The 25,260-nt window shown below is 45.1% G+C and overlaps 1 protein-coding gene across 1 annotated transcript in view; it reads left to right on the top strand.

Annotated features, from left to right (window-relative positions):
• LOC136587779 (unconventional myosin-XVB-like) overlaps positions 1-25,260 on the top strand; it is a 90,775-nt gene that overhangs the window by 24,835 nt on the left and 40,680 nt on the right. Inside the window, exons 9-10 of the mRNA XM_066586542.1 lie at positions 21,109-21,181; positions 21,843-22,139. Of these exons, the coding sequence (XP_066442639.1) occupies positions 21,109-21,181; positions 21,843-22,139 (370 nt within the window). The remainder of the gene's footprint in view (positions 1-21,108; positions 21,182-21,842; positions 22,140-25,260) is intronic.

The following is a 25,260-nucleotide window of genomic DNA, read 5'->3' as shown; positions in this document are numbered from 1 at the left end:
GTACTCAGAGAGTTATCACTGTGTTATCCGTGGAGTTAGGGTACGACCTTTTGGGCTCAGATGCCTGACAGGTCATCACAGTGAAGATCATTCCTGAGTTCTTACACAAGAATGATCATCACTAGTGAATGGAGGTGGAGTGCGCCAGTAATTATTCCTGTCCGCCACCTATATTCACCATAAACAGGCAGTCATTCATAGATGAATGATTGCCTGTTTAAACAGACCGATCCGTCTTTCAGTTTTTATGCATTCAGTGACTGAGCTACAAACAAATTTATCGTTCGTCGTTCAGTCATCCATGCATTTAGACTGAATGATATTTTGTACAGATTCTCACTGATTGCGGGAATCGGAACAATTTCTCTGCCCGTGTAAAAGGGCCCTTACATAGAGTTATCAGCATGTGTGATCTGTGGTGTCACATGGGACTGCAGTATATTATCTGCACTCAGAACGTGCCATTTTATTTTAAATGAGTAGATAAAAGAAGAAGACCTCCATGTGACCAGGGTGTGCTTTCTGTTTGATGGATTGCAGAGGAACCTGGTTTGCCACAAATTAACACTGGCTACTGCACAGGCAGGTCACCGCATATTTGGTATTTCAACCGCACTTCAGTAGCGGTGAGCGATTCCAGCGACCTGATTGGTTGTTGGGTACAACCCCCCCATCCCCTTTGGAGATGTGCACGAGTGCTACTTCACGAGACCAGCAGGGGTTTAGGATTTAGTTTAGGGTTGGGTTTAGGGTTGGGTTTAGGGTCAGGTTTAGGGTTAGGTTTAGGGTTAGCTTTAGGGTTTAGGGTTAGGTTTAGGGTTAGTTTTAGGGTTTAGGGTTAGAGTTAGGTTTAGGGTTAGGTGTTGGGGTTAGGTTTAGGGTTAGCTTTAGGGTTAGCTTTAGGGTTAGGGTTTAGGGTTAGGGTTTGGGTTTAGGGTTGGGGTTAGTTGCCGACCCTCCTACGGCCCTGCTGCTGCTTATTTAACGGGCCGGCCACTTGTGCACATCTCCAAATGGGGGGGTGTACCCAACAATCAATCAGGTCGCTGGAATCGCTCACCACTACTGAAGTGCGGCTGAAATACCAAATATGCGTCCCCTTGAGATAAAAAAGGAAGACAAGGCACTGTATCACATGGTTGCCACTTGTGTACAGGACTATCAGTAGGTGGAAGATAGACTTCAGTATTTAAGGGGATTGACTAATTTGCAGTAAAGAATTGTATTTCATTGTATGTGCAATGATTGTTAAACAATAGAGATGAGCGAGCACCAAAATGCTCGGGTGCTCGTTACTCGGGACGAAATTTTCGCGATGCTCGAGGGTTTGTTTCGAATAACGAACCCCATGGAAGTCAATGGGCAACCCGAGCATTTTTGTATATCGCCGATGCTCGCTAAGGTTTCCATTTGTGAAAATCTGGGCAATTCAAGAAAGTGATGGGAACGACACAGCAACGGATAGGGCAGGCGAGGGGCTACATGTTGGGCTGCATCTCAAGTTCCCAGGTCCCACTATTAAGCCACAATAGCGGCAAGAGTGCCCCCTCCCCCTCCCAACAATTTTTACTTCTGAAAAGCCCTCATTAGCAATGCATACCTTAGCTAAGCACCACACTACCTCCAACAAAGCACAATCACTGCCTGCATGACACTCCACTGCCACTTCTCCTGGGTTACATGCTGCCCAACCCCCCCCCCCCCCCCTGCACGAACCAGTGTCCACAGCACACACCAAATTGTCCCTGCGCAGCCTTCAGCTGCCCTCATGCCACACCACCCTCATGTCTATTTATAAGTGCGTCTGCCATGAGGAGGAACCGCAGGCACACACTGCAGAGGGTTGGCACGGCTAGGCAGCGACCCTCTTTAAAAGGGGCGGGGCGATAGCCCACAATGCCGTACAGAAGCAATGAGAAATATAATCCTGTGCCACCGCCATCAGGAGCTGCACACGTGGGCATAGCAATGGGGAACCTATGTACCACACACTATTCATTCTGTCAAGGTGCCTGCATGCCCCAGTCAGACCGCGTTTTTTTATAAATAGTCACAGGCAGGTACAACTCCGCAATGGGAATTCCGTGTGCACCCACAGCATGGGTGGCTCCCTGGAACCCACCGGCTGTACATAAATGTATCCCATTGCAGTGCCCTGGACAGCAGAGCTAACGTCAGATTAAATGCAGGTGGGCTTCGGCCCACACTGCATGTCCCAACCTGACCGGGGTTTTTAATTCATAGACACAGGCAGGTACAACTCCCTATTGTGAAGTCCCTGTGGACCGACAGCATGGGTGGGTGCCAGGAAGCCACCGGCGGTACATAAATATATCCCATTGCATTGCCCATCACAGCTGAGGTAATGTCATGTTTAATGCAGGTGGGCTTCGGCCCACACTGCATGCCCCAGTCAGACTGGGGTTCTTTAGAAGTGGACACATGCAGTTACAACTCCGTGTGGACCGACAGCATGGGTGGGTGCCAGGAAGCCACCGGCGGTACATAAATATATCCCATTGCAGTGCCCAGCACAGCTGATGTAACGTCAGCTTTAATGCAGGTGGGCAAAAAATTAATTGGATTACACTGTAGGCGAGGGCCCCAAAAAATTGGTGTACCAACAGTACTAATGTACAGTACGTCAGAAAAATTGCCCATGCCCAACCAAGAGGGCAGGTGAAACCCATTAATCGCTTTGGTTAATGTGGCTTAATTTGTAACTAGGCCTGGAGGCAGCCCAGTTAAAATAAAAATTGGTTCAGGTGCAAGTTTCAACGCTTTAATGAGCATTGAAACGTATAAAAATTGTTTACAAAAATTATATGACTGAGCCTTGTGGGCCTAAGAAAAATTGCCCGTTCAGCGTGATTACGTCAGGTTTCAGGAGGAGGAGCAGGAGGAGGAGGATGAATATTATACACAGATTGATGAAGCTAAAAGGTCCACGTTTTTGATGGTGATAGAGAACAATGCTTCCATCCGCGGGTGCAGCCTACGTATTGCTTAGGTATCGCTGCTGTCCGCTGGTGGAGAAGAGAAGTCTGGGGAAATCCAGGCTTTGTTCATCTTGATGAGTGTTAGCCTGTCGGCACTGTCGGTTGACAGGTGGGTACGCTTATCTGTGATGATTCCCCCAGCCGCACTAAACACCCTCTCTGACAAGACGCTAGCCGCAGGACAAGCAAGCACCCCCAGGGCATACAGCGTGAGTTCAGGCCACGTGTCCAGCTTCGACACCCAGTAGTTGTAGGGGGCAGAGGCGTCACGGAGGACGGTCGTGCGATCGGCTACGTACTCCCTCACCATCCTTTTACAGTGCTCCCGCCGACTCAGCCTTGACTGGGGAGCGGTGACACAGTCTTGCTGGGGAGCCAGAAAGCTGTCAAAGGCGTTAGAGAGTGTTCCCCTGCCTGTGCTGTACATGCTGCCTGATCTCCACGCCTCCCCTGCTACCTGGCCCTCAGAACTGCGCCTTCTGCCACTAGCGCTGTCGGATGGGAATTTTACCATCAGCTTGTCCGCCAGGGTCCTGTGGTATAGCATCACTCTCGAACCCCTTTCCTCTTCGGGTATGAGAGTGGAAAGGTTCTCCTTATACCGTGGGTCGAGCAGTGTGTACACCCAGTAATCCGTAGTGGCCAGAATGCGTGTAACGCGAGGGTCACGACAAAAAGGCATCCTAACATGAAGTCAGGCATGTGTGCCAGGGTACCTGTATGCAACACATGGCTGTCTTCACTAGGAAGATCACTTTCAGGATCCTCCTCCTCCTCCTCAGGCCATACACGCTGAAAGGATGACAGGCAAGCAGCATGGGTATCCTCAGCAGTGGGCCAAGCTGTCTCTTCCCCCTCCTCCTCATCCTCCTCATGCTCCTCCTCCTCCTCCTCCTCAACGCGCTGAGATATAGACAGGAGGGTGCTCTGACTATCCAGCGACATACTGTCTTCCCCCGCCTCTGTTTCCGAGCGCAAAGCATCTGCCTTTATGCTTTGCAGGGAACTTCTCAAGAGGCATAGCAGAGGAATGGTGACGCTAATGATTGCAGCATCACCGCTCACCATCTGGGTAGACTCCTCAAAGTTTCCAAGGACCTGGCAGATGTCTGCCAACCAGGCCCACTCTTCTGTAAAGAATTGAGGAGGCTGACTCCCACTGCGCCGCCCATGTTGGAGTTGGTATTCCACTATAGCTCTACGCTGCTCATAGAGCCTGGCCAACATGTGGAGCGTAGAGTTCCACCGTGTGGGCACGTCGCACAGCAGTCGGTGCACTGGCAGATGAAACCGATGTTGCAGGGTGCGCAGGGTGGCAGCGTCCGTGTGGGACTTGCGGAAATGTGCGCAGAGCCGGCGCACCTTTCCGAGCAGGTCTGACAAGCGTGGGTAGCTTTTCAGAAAGCGCTGAACCACCAAATTAAAGACGTGGGCCAGGCATGGCACGTGCATGAGGCTGCCGAGCTGCAGAGCCGCCACCAGGTTACGGCCGTTGTCACACACGACCATGCCCGGTTGGAGGCTCAGCGGCGCAAGCCAGCGGTCAGTCTGCTCTGTCAGACCCTGTAGCAGTTCGTGGGCCGTGTGCCTCTTATCTCCTAAGCTGAGTAGTTTCAGCACGGCCTGCTGACGCTTGCCCACCGCTGTGCTGCCGTGCCGCGCGACACCGACTGCTGGCGACGTGCTGCTGCTGACACATCTTAATTGCGAGACAGAGGTTGCGTAGGAGGAGGAGGAGGAGGAGGGTGGTTTAGTGGAGGAAGCATACACTACCGCAGATACCACCACCGAGCTGGGGCCCGCAATTCTGGGGGTGGGTAGGATGTGAGTGGTCCCAGGCTCTGACTCTGTCCCAGCCTCCACTAAATTCACCCAATGTGCCGTCAGGGAGATATAGTGGCCCTGCCCGCCTGTGCTTGTCCACGTGTCCGTTGTTAAGTGGACCTTGGCAGTAACCGCGTTGGTGAGGGCACGTACAATGTTGCGGGAGACGTGGTCGTGCAGGGCTGGGACGGCACATCGGGAAAAGTAGTGGCGACTGGGAACTGAGTAGCACGGGGCCGCCGCCATCATACCTTTGAAAGCCTCCGTTTCCACAACTCTATACGGCAGCATCTCCAGCCTGATAAATTTGGCTATGTGCATGTTTAACGCTTGAGCGTGCGGGTGCGTGGCGGCGTACTTGCGCTTGCGCTCCAACAGTTGCGCTAGCGACGGCTGGACGGTGCGCTGAGAGACATTGGTGGATGGGGCCGAGGACAGCGGAGGTGAGGGTGTGGGTGCAGGCCAGGAGACGGTAGTGCCTGTGTCCTCAGAGGGGGGTTGGATCTCAGTGGCAGGTTGGGGCACAGGGGGAGAGGCAGTGGTGCAAACCGGAGGCGGTGAACGGGCATCGTCCCACCTTGTGGGGTGCTTGGCCATCATATGTCTGCGCATGCTGGTGGTGGTGGCTCCCCGGCTGATCTTGGCGCGACAAAGGTTGCACACCACTGTTCGTCGGTCGTCTGCACTCTCAGTGAAAAACTGCCAGACCTTTGAGCACCTCGGCCTCTGCAGGGTGGCATGGCGCGAGGGGGCGCTTTGGGAAACAGTTGGTGGATTATTTGGTCTGGCCCTGCCTCTACCCCTGGCCACCGCACTGCCTCTTCCAACCTGCCCTGCTGCTGCACTTGCCTCTCCCTCTGAAGACCTGTCCTCAGTAGTCGTAGCAAACCAGGTGGGGTCAGTCACCTCATCGTCCTGCTACTCTTCCTCCGAATCCTCTGTGCGCTCCTCCCTCGGACTTACTCCAATTACTACTACCTGAGTGATAGACAACTGTGTCTCATCGTCATCGTCCTCCTCACCCACTGAAAGCTCTTGAGACAGTTGCCGCAAGTCCCCAGCCTCATCCCCCGGACCCCGGGAACTTTCCAAAGGTTGGGCATCGTTCACGACAAACTCCTCCAGTGGGAGAGGATTCGGAACCATTGCTGCCCATTCTGGGCAGGGGCCCGAGAACAGTTCCTGGGAGTCTGCCTGCTCCTCAGAATGTGTCATTGTAATGGAGTGAGGAGGCTGGGAGGAAGGAGGAGCAGCAGCCAGAGGATTCAGAGTTGCAGCAGTGGACGGCGCAGAACTCTGGGTGTTCGATAGATTGCTGGATGCACTTTCTGCCATCCACGACAGGACCTGCTCACACTGCTCATTTTCTAATAAAGGTCTACCGCGTGGACCCATTAATTGTGAGATGAATGTGGGGACGCCAGAAACGTGCCTCTCTCCTAATACCGCAGCAGTCGGCTGCGATACACCTGGATCAGGAGCTCGGCCTGTGCCCACACCCTGACTTGTGCCTCCGCGTCCTCGCCCGCGTCCACGTCCTCTAGGCCTAACCCTACCCCTCAGCATGCTGTATTACCAGTAGTGCAGAAACAGAACACTGTAATTAAATGTGCCGCTTATTGGCCTGTGGTTGGAGGCTGACTTCGCGTACGGAACGCACAGCAGAGCCAGGAAAGAATTTTGCACAAGCCTGCTGTAACACTTAGCTGGCTGCGTATGAATTAGGACAACTACCCCCAGCAGAGACGCAGTACACTGAAGACGGTCACAGGCAGCCCAAATAGATTTTTTTTCCCAAATTTTTTTGGAAAAGCCCACTGCCTATATAGACTGTATATGTCTTTCACTCTCCCTGCCTCACCACTACTGGCCCTGGACTATGTAAAATTACTGTAGGACGCAATGCTCTGCACGGCCGATATACAAAAAAAAAAAAAATGTGCAACACTGCAAAAAGCAGTACTGCACACGGTCAGATGTGGCCCTAAGAAGGACCGTTGGGGTTCTTGAAGCCTAAAATCAATCCTAACACTCTCCCTATAGCAGCTCCGGCATCAGCAGCACTTTCCCTGATCTCTGTCAGAATGCATCTGTGGCGAGCCGCGGGAGGGGCCGATTTATATACTCGGGTGACACCTGATCTCGCCAGCCACTCACTGCAGGGGGTGGTATAGGGCTTGAACATCGCAGGGGGAAGTTGTAATGCCTTCCCTGTCTTTCTATTGGCCAGAAAAGCGTGCTAACGTCTCAGAGATGAAAGTGAAAGTAACTCGAACATCGCATGGTGCTCGGCTCTAGTAACGAGCATCTCGAACACGCTAATACTCGAACGAGTATCAAGCTCGGACGAGTACGTTCGCTCATCTCTATTAAACAAACTTAAATTATTGTTATTATTAGACCTCTTTGGAAACCATTATTTTATCCATATGGACAATTCATCCTGTGGGCAATTTTCAGCGTGGGCTTTTTTCTGTGGGCATTTTTCTGTCCACCTTTCTAGTTTTCTCTATTTTCCATTTTTAATTCAATATTTCCATTTTATCTAGGAAGTGAATCTTTTTTTACCCAAGCAAATACTTGCATATGTATAGGGACAGTATAAGTTTGTATTAAATTGCTGTAGGGTAACTAACCCAATACTGAAGATCCAGTTTACATACTTTACTATATTAAGTAGATATAAGATGCATAGCCAACATTTGTATGTCATGTAATAATTGTTTAAGTCTATACAGCCCATTATATACTTGGCATTAAAGACCCACTATCCATTATTAAATTAAGTAGCCTGAACTGAGTCTTAGGAACCCCCACATGAGCTTCAGTGTTAAGTTCCATTTACACGCAACGATTATCGCTCAAAGTTCTCCCAAACGATATATTTTGAGTGATAATCGTTGCATGTAAATGCTACCATTGTTTGCTTTTCATCTAAACTACGATTTTTAGTTGCTTATCACAGAGACGGGAAGTCTATATGTAAATTTTTCTTAAAAGCCCTTCACAGGTATAGACTAAAAGAATATAGTTTATTAGAAACTCTTAAAAACATATACGGGCTGACTAACAGTACTAACATACATTAACACAAAAAAGAGGAGAAGATATATTTCGGTGCAAGTTTGAATTATGCATCCAATGTCTCCAATGTAGATAATGGTCACAATAGCATGGTCAGTATAAGTGGATAACTTTAGTGCATATACAGAGTTCCTGCACTGAGTGACTGGTGACAGTCGTATGTAGAGGTCGCAGAGAACTACGGCTCTGAATGACTGGTGAAGTCACAGAGAAATACGGCTCAACGCGTTTCTCCGCTCGCTTTAGAGCGGTTCATCAGGAGCCACAGATGTATATTTGACCAAAAAATCTTTAGTGGGATTAATAGCGTCACTCATTTAATTGACTAAGCTATCTTCCTCTTTTAGGATATATAATCAGTAGGATTAAATTGGCAAGAAAGCGGGTTGTCTGCGAAGATGTCGCCAACAGGTATATATATATATACCAGACACCGTTAGACAAAAAGCCAGCAGGGTACGATGGTATAGTGGCTACGTTGGTAAAGAAGGAAGGAGGACTCGGATAAAGAACTTATGCACTGACAGTAGTCACAAGTCAGATGCGTGTTTAGATATGTCAGCTATAAGGATCCTGTATTTAGCGCTGTATACCTATCCTCCTACAAGTGTTGCAATGTTAGCAGCACTAATGTAGAATTTCTAGTCATATGCACTGACATTAATAGAAAGTCAGGTGCATGTTCAGATGGGTCAGCTAAAGAGGATCCTGTATTTAAAGCTGCATACCTATCCTCCTAAAAGTGTTGCAATGTCAGCAACACTAATGTAGAAATGCTAGACTCCTATCAAAAGTTCAGACAACCAATCTAATATTCAAGCAGGCAGCCAAAAATAGGCTTCAACAAATTTTTCTGCTCAAACAATAGGTCCCCAAGATAAGGCTACCTAGTGTGCCAAACATAGAGTAAAATAACAAACAGATAAAGCCTGTGGCCCTGATAGTGAGCCACAGGTAAATGGTTAGCTAGTGCAAGATCAGCGCTGTATATACCAGGGAGAGAACCTCCCTGTGGGAGGGATTTGATGAATACACCAATGAGGGCTGCTGAGACGAGAAGATCTGTCAATCATTCTTAATTAGGCCAAAAAAAAAAAAAAAAACACTTCTAGGTTTACAAACATGTGGCCAGGTAGAGTACTTAATCCTTATGTTGATTATCTACCATTCGTGCTCCTTGATCATGGTGCAGTAACGGCGATTGTCCGTTAGTGATACGAATATAAAGCCCATAACACGGACGTAGAGCAGTGACTCTGCGCATGCGCCCGTGACGCGATGACATCAGAGCGTCAGATCATGTGCTTACAAAGGGACGGAGACCCGTTGTTGTATCTCTCTCTCCGTGAGAGTATTCTTCCTTTGGTAAATAGATAAGGGGCACGTCATAGTTATGCTAATGTGTGGGCGGTGTTTCGCTATAGGTAAGCCGATCATTCTATTCATAAATATGTTGAATGAGCGGACATCGGGTAATAGTGACAACTCGAGATACAAACGGGCTGTTCTTTCAAATACTTTATGCACCATAGATGTATAGCTGATATAGAATATCTATAGATTGATTAAAAAGAAGATTTTTGCCTAGCACATTAATAGTTGTAAACTCTATTTTTTTTTTTCTTTTTTTCCCTTCTCTTCTTCTTTCTCCTTTCTTTCTGCCTAGCACATTAGTAGTTATAAGCTCTATTCCGACCTAGTGTGAAAATAATAGCATCTGAGAGTGATGCCATAAAGGTACTGATAGAGCAGTCAGGCGTTGTTAAAGGGGAAGTAAATAATGTGCTGCAGAGAATGATTGTTTATATCATTTGTACTAAAAGGAAGACATCACGATAAGATGTCCAGTTTGCTTCATATAAGGTTAGGAGGATACAAATACAGCAGCAGCCTCATTGAGGAGTATAGGAATATCGGTATAGTGCTTGCCATCAATCGGTATGGAAAGAGTTAATGATGTCTATATTATACATAGTTTCAGATGATGTTCCTAATAGAATTGGTAAGGATGCCGTAAGATCGATATTCTCAGGAGGGATAGTGCGGAACAAATAATGAGAGTTGGGGAAAGGGGCTATTTTACAAAAAGCAGTTAAAACATAAACTCTCATTCAAGCCAGCAGGGCTTAGGGTATTCATACGATATATCCAGGCTGCCTCTTTTTGTAAGAGGCGCCTGTCAATGTCACCTCTGCGTCCGAAAGTCCTCAAGAGTTCAACTCCCTGGAATTTGAGTGAATTTGCATCACCGCCATGTAGGGACCAAACATGGTCGGCCAATGGTGTTGACTCTTTGCGATTTATATTGCCCACATGTCCCAAGATCCTACGTCGGAACTCCTGAATGGTTTTCCCCACGTAGACCTTGGGACAGGGGCACGTCGCCATGTACACTATGTTTTTGGTCCTACAGTTAATGAAACTGCGGCACTTGTTTACTTTATTGTTGGAGGCACATTGGAAAGTATCACTTTTCAAAATGTATGGACAAGCCAAACAGCCATGGCAGGGGAAGGTACCGTTTGGTCTAGCAGATCCTAGCCAGGTTTTTTTGGTGTCATCTTGATACAAATGGCTCTTGACCAGATGGTCTTTGAGGCTATGGCCTCTCCGATATGTAATTAGTGGCATGGGTGATATTGAATCGCCAAGATCCATATCATTCTTCAAAATATCCCAGTAGTGACTTACGATGTTTCTGACTTGTTTGGAGGCCATATCGAATGTGCCTATAATGCGTGTGTACTGGTCAGTTGGACGTTTGCGAGGTGTTAAGAGAGTAGTCCTGTTTTGTTGCATAGCATGAGAGAAGGCACTTTGAATGACGTCTTCTGGATAATTTCTCTCTCTAAAACGTGTCATCAGTTTTTGGCTTTCTTCTAGGAACGTGGAATCGTTCGAGCAGTTTCGTCGGAGCCGCAAGAATTGTCCCTTAGGGATTCCGCTTTTTAGAGGGACTGGATGATAGCTCTGCCACCCCAGTAAACTATTTGTGGCGGTAATTTTGCGGTACAATGTTGAGGAGATAGTGCTGTCCTCGTTCTTCTGGATCATTAAGTCTAGGAAAGGTAGACTGGTGGTGTTAAATTCACTCGTGACATGCAGATTTAAGGAGTTCTGGTTCAAAGAGTTCACAAAATCTTGGAAAGAGGATTCTGTTCCTCTCCAAAGGACAAGAATATCATCAATAAATCTAAGCCATAGTATGATATTATTTGACCATTCCATATTGTTGTAGATGACCCTTTCCTCCCACCAGCCCAGGTACAGGTTAGCATAGGATGGGGCACATGGCGTCCCCATCGCTGTACCCCTGAGCTGGTGGAAGTACTCGGAGTCAAACAAAAAGTAGTTATGGCGTAAGGTGAACTCAAGGAATTCCAGTATGCACTCATTGTGATTGATGTAATGGGAGCCCCTCTGTTCTAAAAAGAATTTTACTGCCTCAAGGCCTCCTTCGTGCGGGATAGAACTATAGAGTGCTTCTATGTCGAGTGATGCGAGGAAGGTATCTGGCTCAATTGAGATTCCATCGATAAGACGAAGAACGTCCATTGTATCCCTGACATGTGAGCGCAGGGATACGACAAAAGGGCGTAAGATGTTATCTATGTATGTACTTAGATTCTGGGTAAGGTTGTTGATGCCCGATACTATTGGTCTCCCTCTGATCGGGTCAATACCTTTGTGCACTTTTGGCAACGAGTAAAAAGTTGCCACTGTTGGATTAGTTGGATAAATAAATCGAAGTTCTTTCTCACTTATGCACCCCAGATCTCGTTGTCGTAGCAGTAGGTTCCTCAATTTGAACAAAAATGTATTAGTAGGATCGTTAGTCAGGCGACCATAGGTCGATGTGTCGCTAAGAAGTTGTCGACACATGTTGACATATTGCGATCTACTCATTACAACAATATTACCGCCTTTATCGGCGGGTTTCACAATAATTTGTTGATTAGATTCGAGGTTCTTTAGTGCTACGAGTTCACCTTTTGTTAAATTAGGATGTACGTTCTTTGGAGTACGAAGTGCCTTCAGATCTTTTTTAACTAACTTCTCAAAAATGTCAATTTCCGGACTTTTCAAAGCTGGAGGATTTGATTTATTGGAGGGTTTAAGGGTCGTGAAGGGGCCAGTACCCTGGTCTCTCTGGTTTTCAGCTTCTAGATCTAATAGGACTTGTAGTCCCAATTGGTCAGAGGGCTCTAGGCCCATTTCATTTAGCTGTTCTCTGTTTTTGATGCTGAAATACTTTTTCCAGCGGAGTTTGCGTGTGAAGAGGGAGATGTCCTTCGTCCACACGAACGGATCATAGCGGGTCGTGGGGACGAAGGACAGCCCCCTCTCCAACAGGTGAATCTCCTCTTTAGTCAGGTTATAATCTGACAGATTAACAATCTGTAACCTATCTTCAGAGATGTTGGCATCGATATGTGTAGTAGACTCAGTGGTTCTATTATTTAGACCATATGCTGACATGCTGGAGGGATGTATAAGGGAGCCAGGGATTGGTTGGTCCTGTGATGTCATTTCGATGTTGGAATGTCCCGTCTGCCCCTTAAAAAATATTGAGTAATGGGGGGCTCAGGACAAACACTTTCCTGTGGTCTCCTGCCTCTACCCTTATTGCGTGGTTGATGTCGGCTTTTATAGCGTCTATACCCTAATCTGTTAGAAGAGGAAGTATCACTTTCAGACAGATCTTGGTCTGAGGAACTAATCTCTGTTTCCGAGCGAGTAGAGGGATCAAAGTATGCTCTATTTTCTTTAAAATCCTGTAAATCACGACCGAGTTGTAGATGTTTCCTATCCTTTATTTGAGCAGTAAATTTCTCGATGTTGGAGTGTAGGATTTTTTCTTTATTTACAAATTCGGGGTCAGAGCTGAAGATTTTTACAGCTTCTATCTGTTCTTCTAGCTTTTTTTGATTAATTACAAGGGTTGATTTTTCCTCTTCCAACAGTAGGTTAATGAACCTAAGGGAAGACTGTGTTGATTCTTCTTCCCATTTTTTTAGGAAGGTCGTATTACGCAGTCTTTTGGGGGGCAAAATAGGGTTTCTCAGGCCACGTGGTACTATGCGATGTTCAATGTATTTATTTAGCCCTTGGACCTCCCACCAATTGCGAACATATTCGCGATATATTGAGGTGAGATCTTTAAACCCCTTTTGAATAGATTGTTCCTGGGGTGAAGCTCTGAATTCCCCCTCAGAGTATACCGATCCGGCATCGGTTAACCATTGCGTGGTACTGAGGTCCTTTGAAAGGAAACCCGCCATATAAATTATTTGCTTATCACAGAGACGGGAAGTCTATATGTAAATTTTTCTTAAAAGCCCTTCACAGGTATAGACTAAAAGAATATAGTTTATTAGAAACTCTTAAAAACATATACGGGCTGACTAACAGTACTAACATACATTAACACAAAAAAGAGGAGAAGATATATTTCGGTGCAAGTTTGAATTATGCATCCAATGTCTCCAATGTAGATAATGGTCACAATAGCATGGTCAGTATAAGTGGATAACTTTAGTGCATATACAGAGTTCCTGCACTGAGTGACTGGTGACAGTCGTATGTAGAGGTCGCAGAGAACTACGGCTCTGAATGACTGGTGAAGTCACAGAGAAATACGGCTCAACGCGTTTCTCCGCTCGCTTTAGAGCGGTTCATCAGGAGCCACAGATGTATATTTGACCAAAAAATCTTTAGTGGGATTAATAGCGTCACTCATTTAATTGACTAAGCTATCTTCCTCTTTTAGGATATATAATCAGTAGGATTAAATTGGCAAGAAAGCGGGTTGTCTGCGAAGATGTCGCCAACAGGTATATATATATATACCAGACACCGTTAGACAAAAAGCCAGCAGGGTACGATGGTATAGTGGCTACGTTGGTAAAGAAGGAAGGAGGACTCGGATAAAGAACTTATGCACTGACAGTAGTCACAAGTCAGATGCGTGTTTAGATATGTCAGCTATAAGGATCCTGTATTTAGCGCTGTATACCTATCCTCCTACAAGTGTTGCAATGTTAGCAGCACTAATGTAGAATTTCTAGTCATATGCACTGACATTAATAGAAAGTCAGGTGCATGTTCAGATAGGTCAGCTAAAGAGGATCCTGTATTTAAAGCTGCATACCTATCCTCCTAAAAGTGTTGCAATGTCAGCAACACTAATGTAGAAATGCTAGACTCCTATCAAAAGTTCAGACAACCAATCTAATATTCAAGCAGGCAGCCAAAAATAGGCTTCAACAAATTTTTCTGCTCAAACAATAGGTCCCCAAGATAAGGCTACCTAGTGTGCCAAACATAGAGTAAAATAACAAACAGATAAAGCCTGTGGCCCTGATGGTGAGCCACAGGTAAATGGTTAGCTAGTGCAAGAAATTTGTTGAAGCCTATTTTTGGCTGCCTGCTTGAATATTAGATTGGTTGTCTGAACTTTTGATAGGAGTCTAGCATTTCTACATTAGTGTTGCTGACATTGCAACACTTTTAGGAGGATAGGTATGCAGCTTTAAATACAGGATCCTCTTTAGCTGACCTATCTGAACATGCACCTGACTTTCTATTAATGTCAGTGCATATGACTAGAAATTCTACATTAGTGCTGCTAACATTGCAACACTTGTAGGAGGATAGGTATACAGCGCTAAATACAGGATCCTTATAGCTGACATATCTAAACACGCATCTGACTTGTGACTACTGTCAGTGCATAAGTTCTTTATCCGAGTCCTCCTTCCTTCTTTACCAACGTAGCCACTATACCATCGTACCCTGCTGGCTTTTTGTCTAACGGTGTCTGGTATATATATATATACCTGTTGGCGACATCTTCGCAGACAACCCGCTTTCTTGCCAATTTAATCCTACTGATTATATATCCTAAAAGAGGAAGATAGCTTAGTCAATTAAATGATTGACGCTATTAATCCCACTAAAGATTTTTTGGTCAAATATACATCTGTGGCTCCTGATGAACCGCTCTAAAGCGAGCGGAGAAACGCGTTGAGCCGTATTTCTCTGTGACTTCACCAGTCATTCAGAGCCGTAGTTCTCTGCGACCTCTACATACGACTGTCACCAGTCACTCAGTGCAGGAACTCTGTATATGCACTAAAGTTATCCACTTATACTGACCATGCTATTGTGACCATTATCTACATTGGAGACATTGGATGCATAATTCAAACTTGCACCGAAATATATCTTCTCCTCTTTTTTGTGTTAATGTATGTTAGTACTGTTAGTCAGCCCGTATATGTTTTTAAGAGTTTCTAATAAACTATATTCTTTTAGTCTATACCTGTGAAGGGCTTTTAAGAAAAATTTACATATAGACTTCCCGTCTCTGTGATAAGCAAATAATTTATATGGCGGGTTTCCTTTCAAAGGACCTCAGTACCACGCAATGGTTAACCGATGCCGGATCGGTATTCTCTGAGGGGGAATTCAGAGCTTCACCCCAGGAACAATCTATTCAAAAGGGGTTTAAAGATCTCACCTCAATATATCGCGAATATGTTCGCAATTGGTGGGAGGTCCAAGGGCTAAATAAATACATTGAACATCGCATAGTACCACGTGGCCTGAGAAACCCTATTTTGCCCCCCAAAAGACTGCGTAATACGACCTTCCTAAAAAAATGGGAAGAAGAATCAACACAGTCTTCCCTTAGGTTCATTAACCTACTGTTGGAAGAGGAAAAATCAACCCTTGTAATTAATCAAAAAAAGCTAGAAGAACAGATAGAAGCTGTAAAAATCTTCAGCTCTGACCCCGAATTTGTAAATAAAGAAAAAATCCTACACTCCAACATCGAGAAATTTACTGCTCAAATAAAGGATAGGAAACATCTACAACTCGGTCGTGATTTACAGGATTTTAAAGAAAATAGAGCATACTTTGATCCCTCTACTCGCTCGGAAACAGAGATTAGTTCCTCAGACCAAGATCTGTCTGAAAGTGATACTTCCTCTTCTAACAGATTAGGGTATAGACGCTATAAAAGCCGACATCAACCACGCAATAAGGGTAGAGGCAGGAGACCACAGGAAAGTGTTTGTCCTGAGCCCCCCATTACTCAATATTTTTTAAGGGGCAGACGGGACATTCCAACATCGAAATGACATCACAGGACCAACCAATCCCTGGCTCCCTTATACATCCCTCCAGCATGTCAGCATATGGTCTAAATAATAGAACCACTGAGTCTACTACACATATCGATGCCAACATCTCTGAAGATAGGTTACAGATTGTTAATCTGTCAGATTATAACCTGACTAAAGAGGAGATTCACCTGTTGGAGAGGGGGCTGTCCTTCGTCCCCACGACCCGCTATGATCCGTTCGTGTGGACGAAGGACATCTCCCTCTTCACACGCAAACTCCGCTGGAAAAAGTATTTCAGCATCAAAAACAGAGAACAGCTAAATGAAATGGGCCTAGAGCCCTCTGACCAATTGGGACTACAAGTCCTATTAGATCTAGAAGCTGAAAACCAGAGAGACCAGGGTACTGGCCCCTTCACGACCCTTAAACCCTCCAATAAATCAAATCCTCCAGCTTTGAAAAGTCCGGAAATTGACATTTTTGAGAAGTTAGTTAAAAAAGATCTGAAGGCACTTCGTACTCCAAAGAACGTACATCCTAATTTAACAAAAGGTGAACTCGTAGCACTAAAGAACCTCGAATCTAATCAACAAATTATTGTGAAACCCGCCGATAAAGGCGGTAATATTGTTGTAATGAGTAGATCGCAATATGTCAACATGTGTCGACAACTTCTTAGCGACACATCGACCTATGGTCGCCTGACTAACGATCCTACTAATACATTTTTGTTCAAATTGAGGAACCTACTGCTACGACAACGAGATCTGGGGTGCATAAGTGAGAAAGAACTTCGATTTATTTATCCAACTAATCCAACAGTGGCAACTTTTTACTCGTTGCCAAAAGTGCACAAAGGTATTGACCCGATCAGAGGGAGACCAATAGTATCGGGCATCAACAACCTTACCCAGAATCTAAGTACATACATAGATAACATCTTACGCCCTTTTGTCGTATCCCTGCGCTCACATGTCAGGGATACAATGGACGTTCTTCGTCTTATCGATGGAATCTCAATTGAGCCAGATACCTTCCTCGCATCACTCGACATAGAAGCACTCTATAGTTCTATCCCGCACGAAGGAGGCCTTGAGGCAGTAAAATTCTTTTTAGAACAGAGGGGCTCCCATTACATCAATCACAATGAGTGCATACTGGAATTCCTTGAGTTCACCTTACGCCATAACTACTTTTTGTTTGACTCCGAGTACTTCCACCAGCTCAGGGGTACAGCGATGGGGACGCCATGTGCCCCATCCTATGCTAACCTGTACCTGGGCTGGTGGGAGGAAAGGGTCATCTACAACAATATGGAATGGTCAAATAATATCATACTATGGCTTAGATTTATTGATGATATTCTTGTCCTTTGGAGAGGAACAGAATCCTCTTTCCAAGATTTTGTGAACTCTTTGAACCAGAACTCCTTAAATCTGCATGTCACGAGTGAATTTAACACCACCAGTCTACCTTTCCTAGACTTAATGATCCAGAAGAACGAGGACAGCACTATCTCCTCAACATTGTACCGCAAAATTACCGCCACAAATAGTTTACTGGGGTGGCAGAGCTATCATCCAGTCCCTCTAAAAAGCGGAATCCCTAAGGGACAATTCTTGCGGCTCCGACGAAACTGCTCGAACGATTCCACGTTCCTAGAAGAAAGCCAAAAACTGATGACACGTTTTAGAGAGAGAAATTATCCAGAAGACGTCATTCAAAGTGCCTTCTCTCATGCTATGCAACAAAACAGGACTACTCTCTTAACACCTCGCAAACGTCCAACTGACCAGTACACACGCATTATAGGCACATTCGATATGGCCTCCAAACAAGTCAGAAACATCGTAAGTCACTACTGGGATATTTTGAAGAATGATATGGATCTTGGCGATTCAATATCACCCATGCCACTAATTACATATCGGAGAGGCCATAGCCTCAAAGACCATCTGGTCAAGAGCCATTTGTATCAAGATGACACCAAAAAAACCTGGCTAGGATCTGCTAGACCAAACGGTACCTTCCCCTGCCATGGCTGTTTGGCTTGTCCATACATTTTGAAAAGTGATACTTTCCAATGTGCCTCCAACAATAAAGTAAACAAGTGCCGCAGTTTCATTAACTGTAGGACCAAAAACATAGTGTACATGGCGACGTGCCCCTGTCCCAAGGTCTACGTGGGGAAAACCATTCAGGAGTTCCGACGTAGGATCTTGGGACATGTGGGCAATATAAATCGCAAAGAGTCAACACCATTGGCCGATCATGTTTGGTCCCTACATGGCGGTGATGCAAATTCACTCAAATTCCAGGGAGTTGAACTCTTGAGGACTTTCGGACGCAGAGGTGACATTGACAGGCGCCTCTTACAAAAAGAGGCAGCCTGGATATATCGTATGAATACCCTAAGCCCTGCTGGCTTGAATGAGAGTTTATGTTTTAACTGCTTTTTGTAAAATAGCCCCTTTCCCCAACTCTCATTATTTGTTCCGCACTATCCCTCCTGAGAATATCGATCTTACGGCATCCTTACCAATTCTATTAGGAACATCATCTGAAACTATGTATAATATAGACATCATTAACTCTTTCCATACCGATTGATGGCAAGCACTATACCGATATTCCTATACTCCTCAATGAGGCTGCTGCTGTATTTGTATCCTCCTAACCTTATATGAAGCAAACTGGACATCTTATCGTGATGTCTTCCTTTTAGTACAAATGATATAAACAATCATTCTCTGCAGCACATTATTTACTTCCCCTTTAACAACGCCTGACTGCTCTATCAGTACCTTTATGGCATCACTCTCAGATGCTATTATTTTCACACTAGGTCGGAATAGAGCTTATAACTACTAATGTGCTAGGCAGAAAGAAAGGAGAAAGAAGAAGAGAAGGGAAAAAAAGAAAAAAAAAAAAATAGAGTTTACAACTATTAATGTGCTAGGCAAAAATCTTCCTTTTAATCAATCTATAGATATTCTATATCAGCTATACATCTATGGTGCATAAAGTATTTGAAAGAACAGCCCGTTTGTATCTCGAGTTGTCACTATTACCCGATGTCCGCTCATTCAACATATTTATGAATAGAATGATCGGCTTACCTATAGCGAAACACCGCCCACACATTAGCATAACTATGACGTGCCCCTTATCTATTTACCAAAGGAAGAATACTCTCACGGAGAGAGAGATACAACAACGGGTCTCCGTCCCTTTGTAAGCACATGATCTGACGCTCTGATGTCATCGCGTCACGGGCGCATGCGCAGAGTCACTGCTCTACGTCCGTGTTATGGGCTTTATATTCGTATCACTAACGGACAATCGCCGTTACTGCACCATGATCAAGGAGCACGAATGGTAGATAATCAACATAAGGATTAAGTACTCTACCTGGCCACATGTTTGTAAACCTAGAAGTGTTTTTTTTTTTTTTTTTGGCCTAATTAAGAATGATTGACAGATCTTCTCGTCTCAGCAGCCCTCATTGGTGTATTCATCAAATCCCTCCCACAGGGAGGTTCTCTCCCTGGTATATACAGCGCTGATCTTGCACTAGCTAACCATTTACCTGTGGCTCACCATCAGGGCCACAGGCTTTATCTGTTTGTTATTTTACTCTGTTTGGCACACTAGGTAGCCTTATCTTGGGGACCTATTGTTTGAGCAGAAAAATTTGTTGAAGCCTATTTTTGGCTGCCTGCTTGAATATTAGATTGGTTGTCTGAACTTTTGATAGGAGTCTAGCATTTCTACATTAGTGTTGCTGACATTGCAACACTTTTAGGAGGATAGGTATGCAGCTTTAAATACAGGATCCTCTTTAGCTGACCTATCTGAACATGCACCTGACTTTCTATTAATGTCAGTGCATATGACTAGAAATTCTACATTAGTGCTGCTAACATTGCAACACTTGTAGGAGGATAGGTATACAGCGCTCAATACAGGATCCTTATAGCTGACATATCTAAACACGCATCTGACTTGTGACTACTGTCAGTGCATAAGTTCTTTATCCGAGTCCTCCTTCCTTCTTTACCAACGTAGCCACTATACCATCGTACCCTGCTGGCTTTTTGTCTAACGGTGTCTGGTATATATATATATACCTGTTGGCGACATCTTCGCAGACAACCCGCTTTCTTGCCAATTTAATCCTACTGATTATATATCCTAAAAGAGGAAGATAGCTTAGTCAATTAAATGAGTGACGCTATTAATCCCACTAAAGATTTTTTGGTCAAATATACATCTGTGGCTCCTGATGAACCGCTCTAAAGCGAGCGGAGAAACGCGTTGAGCCGTATTTCTCTGTGACTTCACCAGTCATTCAGAGCCGTAGTTCTCTGCGACCTCTACATATGACTGTCACCAGTCACTCAGTGCAGGAACTCTGTATATGCACTAAAGTTATCCACTTATACTGACCATGCTATTGTGACCATTATCTACATTGGAGACATTGGATGCATAATTCAAACTTGCACCGAAATATATCTTCTCCTCTTTTTTGTGTTAATGTATGTTAGTACTGTTAGTCAGCCCGTATATGTTTTTAAGAGTTTCTAATAAACTATATTCTTTTAGTCTATACCTGTGAAGGACGATTTTTAGTTGAGTTTAAAATCCATTGTGCGTCCAGAGAGCTGATAGCAGGAACCACTCGCTGTGATTTTCCACGGGAGCGCTGATAACATTTTATTCAGCTGCAGTCCCACAGCAGAACAAAGGGGCTGTATGCAGATAACATGAGACTCGGGCACATAATCTGGGAGTATAAATGTCTTGTTGGCATAATGTCATCAGTACATTTGCCAGGACTTGGTAAAAAAAAAGGTCCAAAATGCATCATGAATGTAGTGCAGAACATGTAAGACAATTTTGAGGCACAAGGTGCACCATAAAACTGGCACATTTTCAATAGTAAAGTGAGTTTTACTAAAGTTCTTTATACAGTAGAATTGTTTTATATTGCTGTTATAGGTCTTCATGAATCTCCCAAGTCACTCCCAAGACTCAAAGTGCTTTCTTTTTATATATTGTTTCAGAGGAAAAATATACAACAGAAGTAGACTCCTGGACAACGGCAGAACAATTAGCCGGCTGGCTGCTGCAGCACAAGTGAGTCAGTGACCATCCATGAAGTATGAATGTTCTTCATGAGAGATCAATAGAAATACACTTAAAGGGGTTTTGCCGCGCCGAAACGGGTTTTTTTTTTTTTCAACACCCCCTCCCCCCCCCCCCCCCCCCTCGTTCGGCGCGAGACAACCCCGATGCAGGGACCTAAAGAAAGCTTACCGGAGCGCTTACCTTAATCCCCGCGCTCCGGTGACTTCTATACTTACCGGTGAAGATGGCCGCCGGGATCCTCTTCCTCCGTGGACCGCAGCTCTTCTGTGCGGTCCATTGCCGATTCCAGCCTCCTGATTGGCTGGAATCGGCACGTGACGGGGCGGAGCTACACGGAGCCGGCATTCTGCACGAGCGGCTCCATTGAAGAGAGCAGAAGACCCGGACAGCGCAAGCGCGGCTAATTTGGCCATCGGAGGGCGAAAATTAGTCGGCTCCATGGGAACGAGGACGCCAGCAACGGAGCAGGTAAGTATAAAACTTTTTATAACTTCTGTATGGCTCATAATTAATGCACAATGTACATTACAAAGTGCATTAATATGGCCATACAGAAGTGTATAGACCCACTTGCTGCCGCGGGACAACCCCTTTAATATATATTGTGGAATCTGAATGTGTGAATTTCTCTAATTTTTCACTAATCTAGAGGTGTTGGTGATAACCCCCGAGGTTGGGCTATATCCATTCTGGATGGGAACCAGTGGTTGGATCTCTGTGGTGATGATCTATTACTGGATGTGATTGCTGAGATAGAAGATGGAATTCCTTCCCAACTCTTTGCAACATCTGATTACCCTTTTGGAGATAATGATAGGATCCCAGAGCCTCCTCCTGATTTTGCACCTGGACTCCCTCCTGGACATCCTTCTTTTCCTGCACCTGGATTACCTCCTAGTTCTGCACCAGCACCTCCTCCTCCACCAATGCCTCCACCTTTTGGAAGGTAAGTATTTTTGTTAAAGGATTGTGAGGACAATAGATCCGGTTTTATAAATCAGACATAAAGAACGCTGGCAAAATGATCATGACAAAACTAAATTTGTGGACACGATGGTGGTGTTAAAATAATGATAAAATGTAAATGTGCTCAGTGATTGGAGAGAAGGCCAAAGAGGTCCAAATGTGACCAAATACTACATCTATATAGTGGAGGTTATTGCTACTAAAAGCAGGGTGGGATATTAAGGTAAAGGACTCACTTATGGTCCTGTGGATATTTATTCAATGGGACTTATTTACCAATACTGTCTAAAAGTTGGACAGTGCGAGCTTAGACTATATAATCTTAGGCCTCCTTCCCACGGGCGGATTTCCGCCGCGTTGTCCGCAGCTATTAGGTTCTATTGAACCTAATAGCACAATGCTTACGGTGCAGAATTCCACCGCGGAATTCCGCACCGTAAAATCACCCGTCCTCACCCGCGGCATGTTCTATTTGCCGCGGGTGTACGCGCGGACGGCTTCCATTGCAGTCAATGGAAGCCGTCCGTCACGCTATCTTCCGCTGTAGCACAATGGAAGATAGCGTGAAACCGCTTCCCCGCCTACCTCCAGCCGTGTCATATGATGCAGCTGGCGCGTCATGTGATGCTGTGGGCGTGTCCTATGACGCAGCCGGCGCGTCACGCGCTCTATTGCGCATGTGCGCTGAGGCGTCATGCGGGACGTAGGATGCCGGATCCGGAGGTAAGTATTGGGGTCTCTGGGGGGCGCCGTGACGTGTGAAGCCGGCCTTAGGGCTCCTTCATGTCGGCGTATGCGTTTGTACGTTCACACGTCCGCACCGTAACTTCGCATGAATGGACGATTTTCCACGATTAAGTCCCGAGCTTAATTAGCGGTTTCTCATCCATTCACATAACCGGGTGCAATGCTTTCCGCAGAAAAATATGTCACAGCCCTGAAATCCCTCGCTCAGCATAAATCCTCGGAATGACCTCAAAAGCCTAAAGAGAAGCACCTGTAGGTTTTTGCAGCATTGGACCCTGCTAAACTGCCTCCCCCTCCCTTTTTTCCCCAGCTCTCATAGGAGTCTATGGGACCCGCCAGCATATATCAGTCAAAAGATAGAACCACAACTATCTCGTTACCCAGTGTATAATCGCCTGCGCACATTTCAGTCGCGTATGTTCCATTTTTTATGGTGCAACGTTTTTATGTGCCATAATTTCGCCTGTGTGAACAAATGCATTGGAAACCAATGCCTCTGATGGTCACGTATATCGGCCGGCCGTGAAAACGCAGTCGGTAAACGTTCGTGTGAATAAAGCCTTAAAATGCGCCAGATTTATCACAGTAGCTCTGCTGAATGATAAATCTGTTAAAATATTAAGACTGTGTAGTCTAAGTTTAGATGAGCCCCATGTGGTACAGAGTGTTAAGGCAGCAGAAATGCGACCTGAAGGCTGTGAATTCAATCCCCGCATGGTTCAGGTAGCCGGCTCAAGGTTGACTCAGCCTTCTATCCTTCCAAGGTCAGTAAAATGAGGACCCAGCTTGCTGGGGGGTAAAAAGATGACTGGGGAAGGCAATGGCAAACCACCTCACAAAAACAATCTGCCAAGAAAAAATGTCACGATGTGACATTGCCCAAGGAGTCAGTCATGACTCGTGTTTGCACCAGGGGACTTTACCATTAGTCAAAATTTGGCGCAATTTTGGCCATGCCCTTTTGAGGCACATTAGAAAAAGTGTCTAGAAGGGTCTAAAAACACATAGTAATTGTGGCACAAAGCACGTGCGACAGTTTTCTGGTGGAATTTTAAATGGTAAATCTCCTGTTCTGTAAAAGACATAAAAGTAACAAGTGTTTGCTGTTATTAGTTTAGTTAGATTGTGTTTGTCTATCATTATGACTTGAATAACAATCAGATTAGATTTCTGCATTGATTACTAAACTAGGTAATTGCAAAGCGTTCACTTAGGGCTCATGGCCATGTTTGGGTCGGATTCCGCCTGTGAAATCTTGCAGTGGAATCAGACCCTGTTGTCTGTTGTCTAGCCACGATTTCCGCAGCGATAATACCCTGTTTCCCTGAAAATAAGACATACCCTGAAAATAAGACATAGCATGATTTTCCAGAATTTTTGAGGATGCAAAATGATTTTTCAGGCCTTTTTGAGGTTGCTTGAAAATTAAGCCCTGCTAACAGTTAACTAAAAAAGTAAATTTAAATAGTGTCCAGGCAGCTATACATGTAAAAAACCTTTTTGAACAAAAATTAATATAAGACACTGTCTTATTTTTGGGGAAACACGGTACATCCGTGGGCATTGGGCCTTAAGGTCTGTTTAGAAGACCGGATGTCATAGTTCACTCTCGTGCAGCCTGTTTATACCCGCAGATACATCGTTGCCTCATTCAAATAAGAAATCGTTCCGTCATTCACATTCATTATATTAGTGACTGAAAACGACTGAACGATCTTTATTTAAACTGAATGAGCCAATGATGATTTTTTTTGCCTTCATAACATGAACGACTAACGAAAAGTAAATGATCATCGTTCACTTTTGTCATTTGCAATTTTTGGACTGTTCTATATTTTTTCATTGCTTATACTTTCCCATTTTCAATATGCCTGGTTCATCCCAGGACTACTTAGTAAGCTGACAAAGCCATACATACCATAGAAGCAGACGGTGCGACTACTCTGGGGCCATATTTGGTTTTATTTCATTTTTAACTCCTTAGAACTCCAATTACATCATTGAGGTTCAGGGTTAGTATGAAGAAGGATTAGGGTTCGATCCCGCTCTATACAATGCGGGTGTCGGCTGTTTCTTATAGCTGACAACTGCCCACAACAGCTCTGATCAGCATTCCCGCTGATTGCAACTTCTAACCATTTAAATGCCGCTGTCAATTCTATCCCAAACAGTTTGTTGCCTCCCCCCACCCCACCGTCATGAGATCATGGGGTGCCGGTCGTTTGCCATGGCAGCTGGGGGCTTTCTGAAAGTCCCCAGGGCTGTCATTACAGATTGCCTATCAAGCCTGTGGTGTGGCTTGATAGATTGCCTGTCAGATCATGGTATGATGTAATACTATGATTGCAGTAGCG

The sequence above is a fragment of the Eleutherodactylus coqui genome, chromosome 13 (assembly GCF_035609145.1).
Source record: "Eleutherodactylus coqui strain aEleCoq1 chromosome 13, aEleCoq1.hap1, whole genome shotgun sequence".
NCBI lineage: Eukaryota > Metazoa > Chordata > Amphibia > Anura > Eleutherodactylidae > Eleutherodactylus > Eleutherodactylus coqui.
This window is presented reverse-complemented; position numbering and strand designations above follow the sequence as displayed.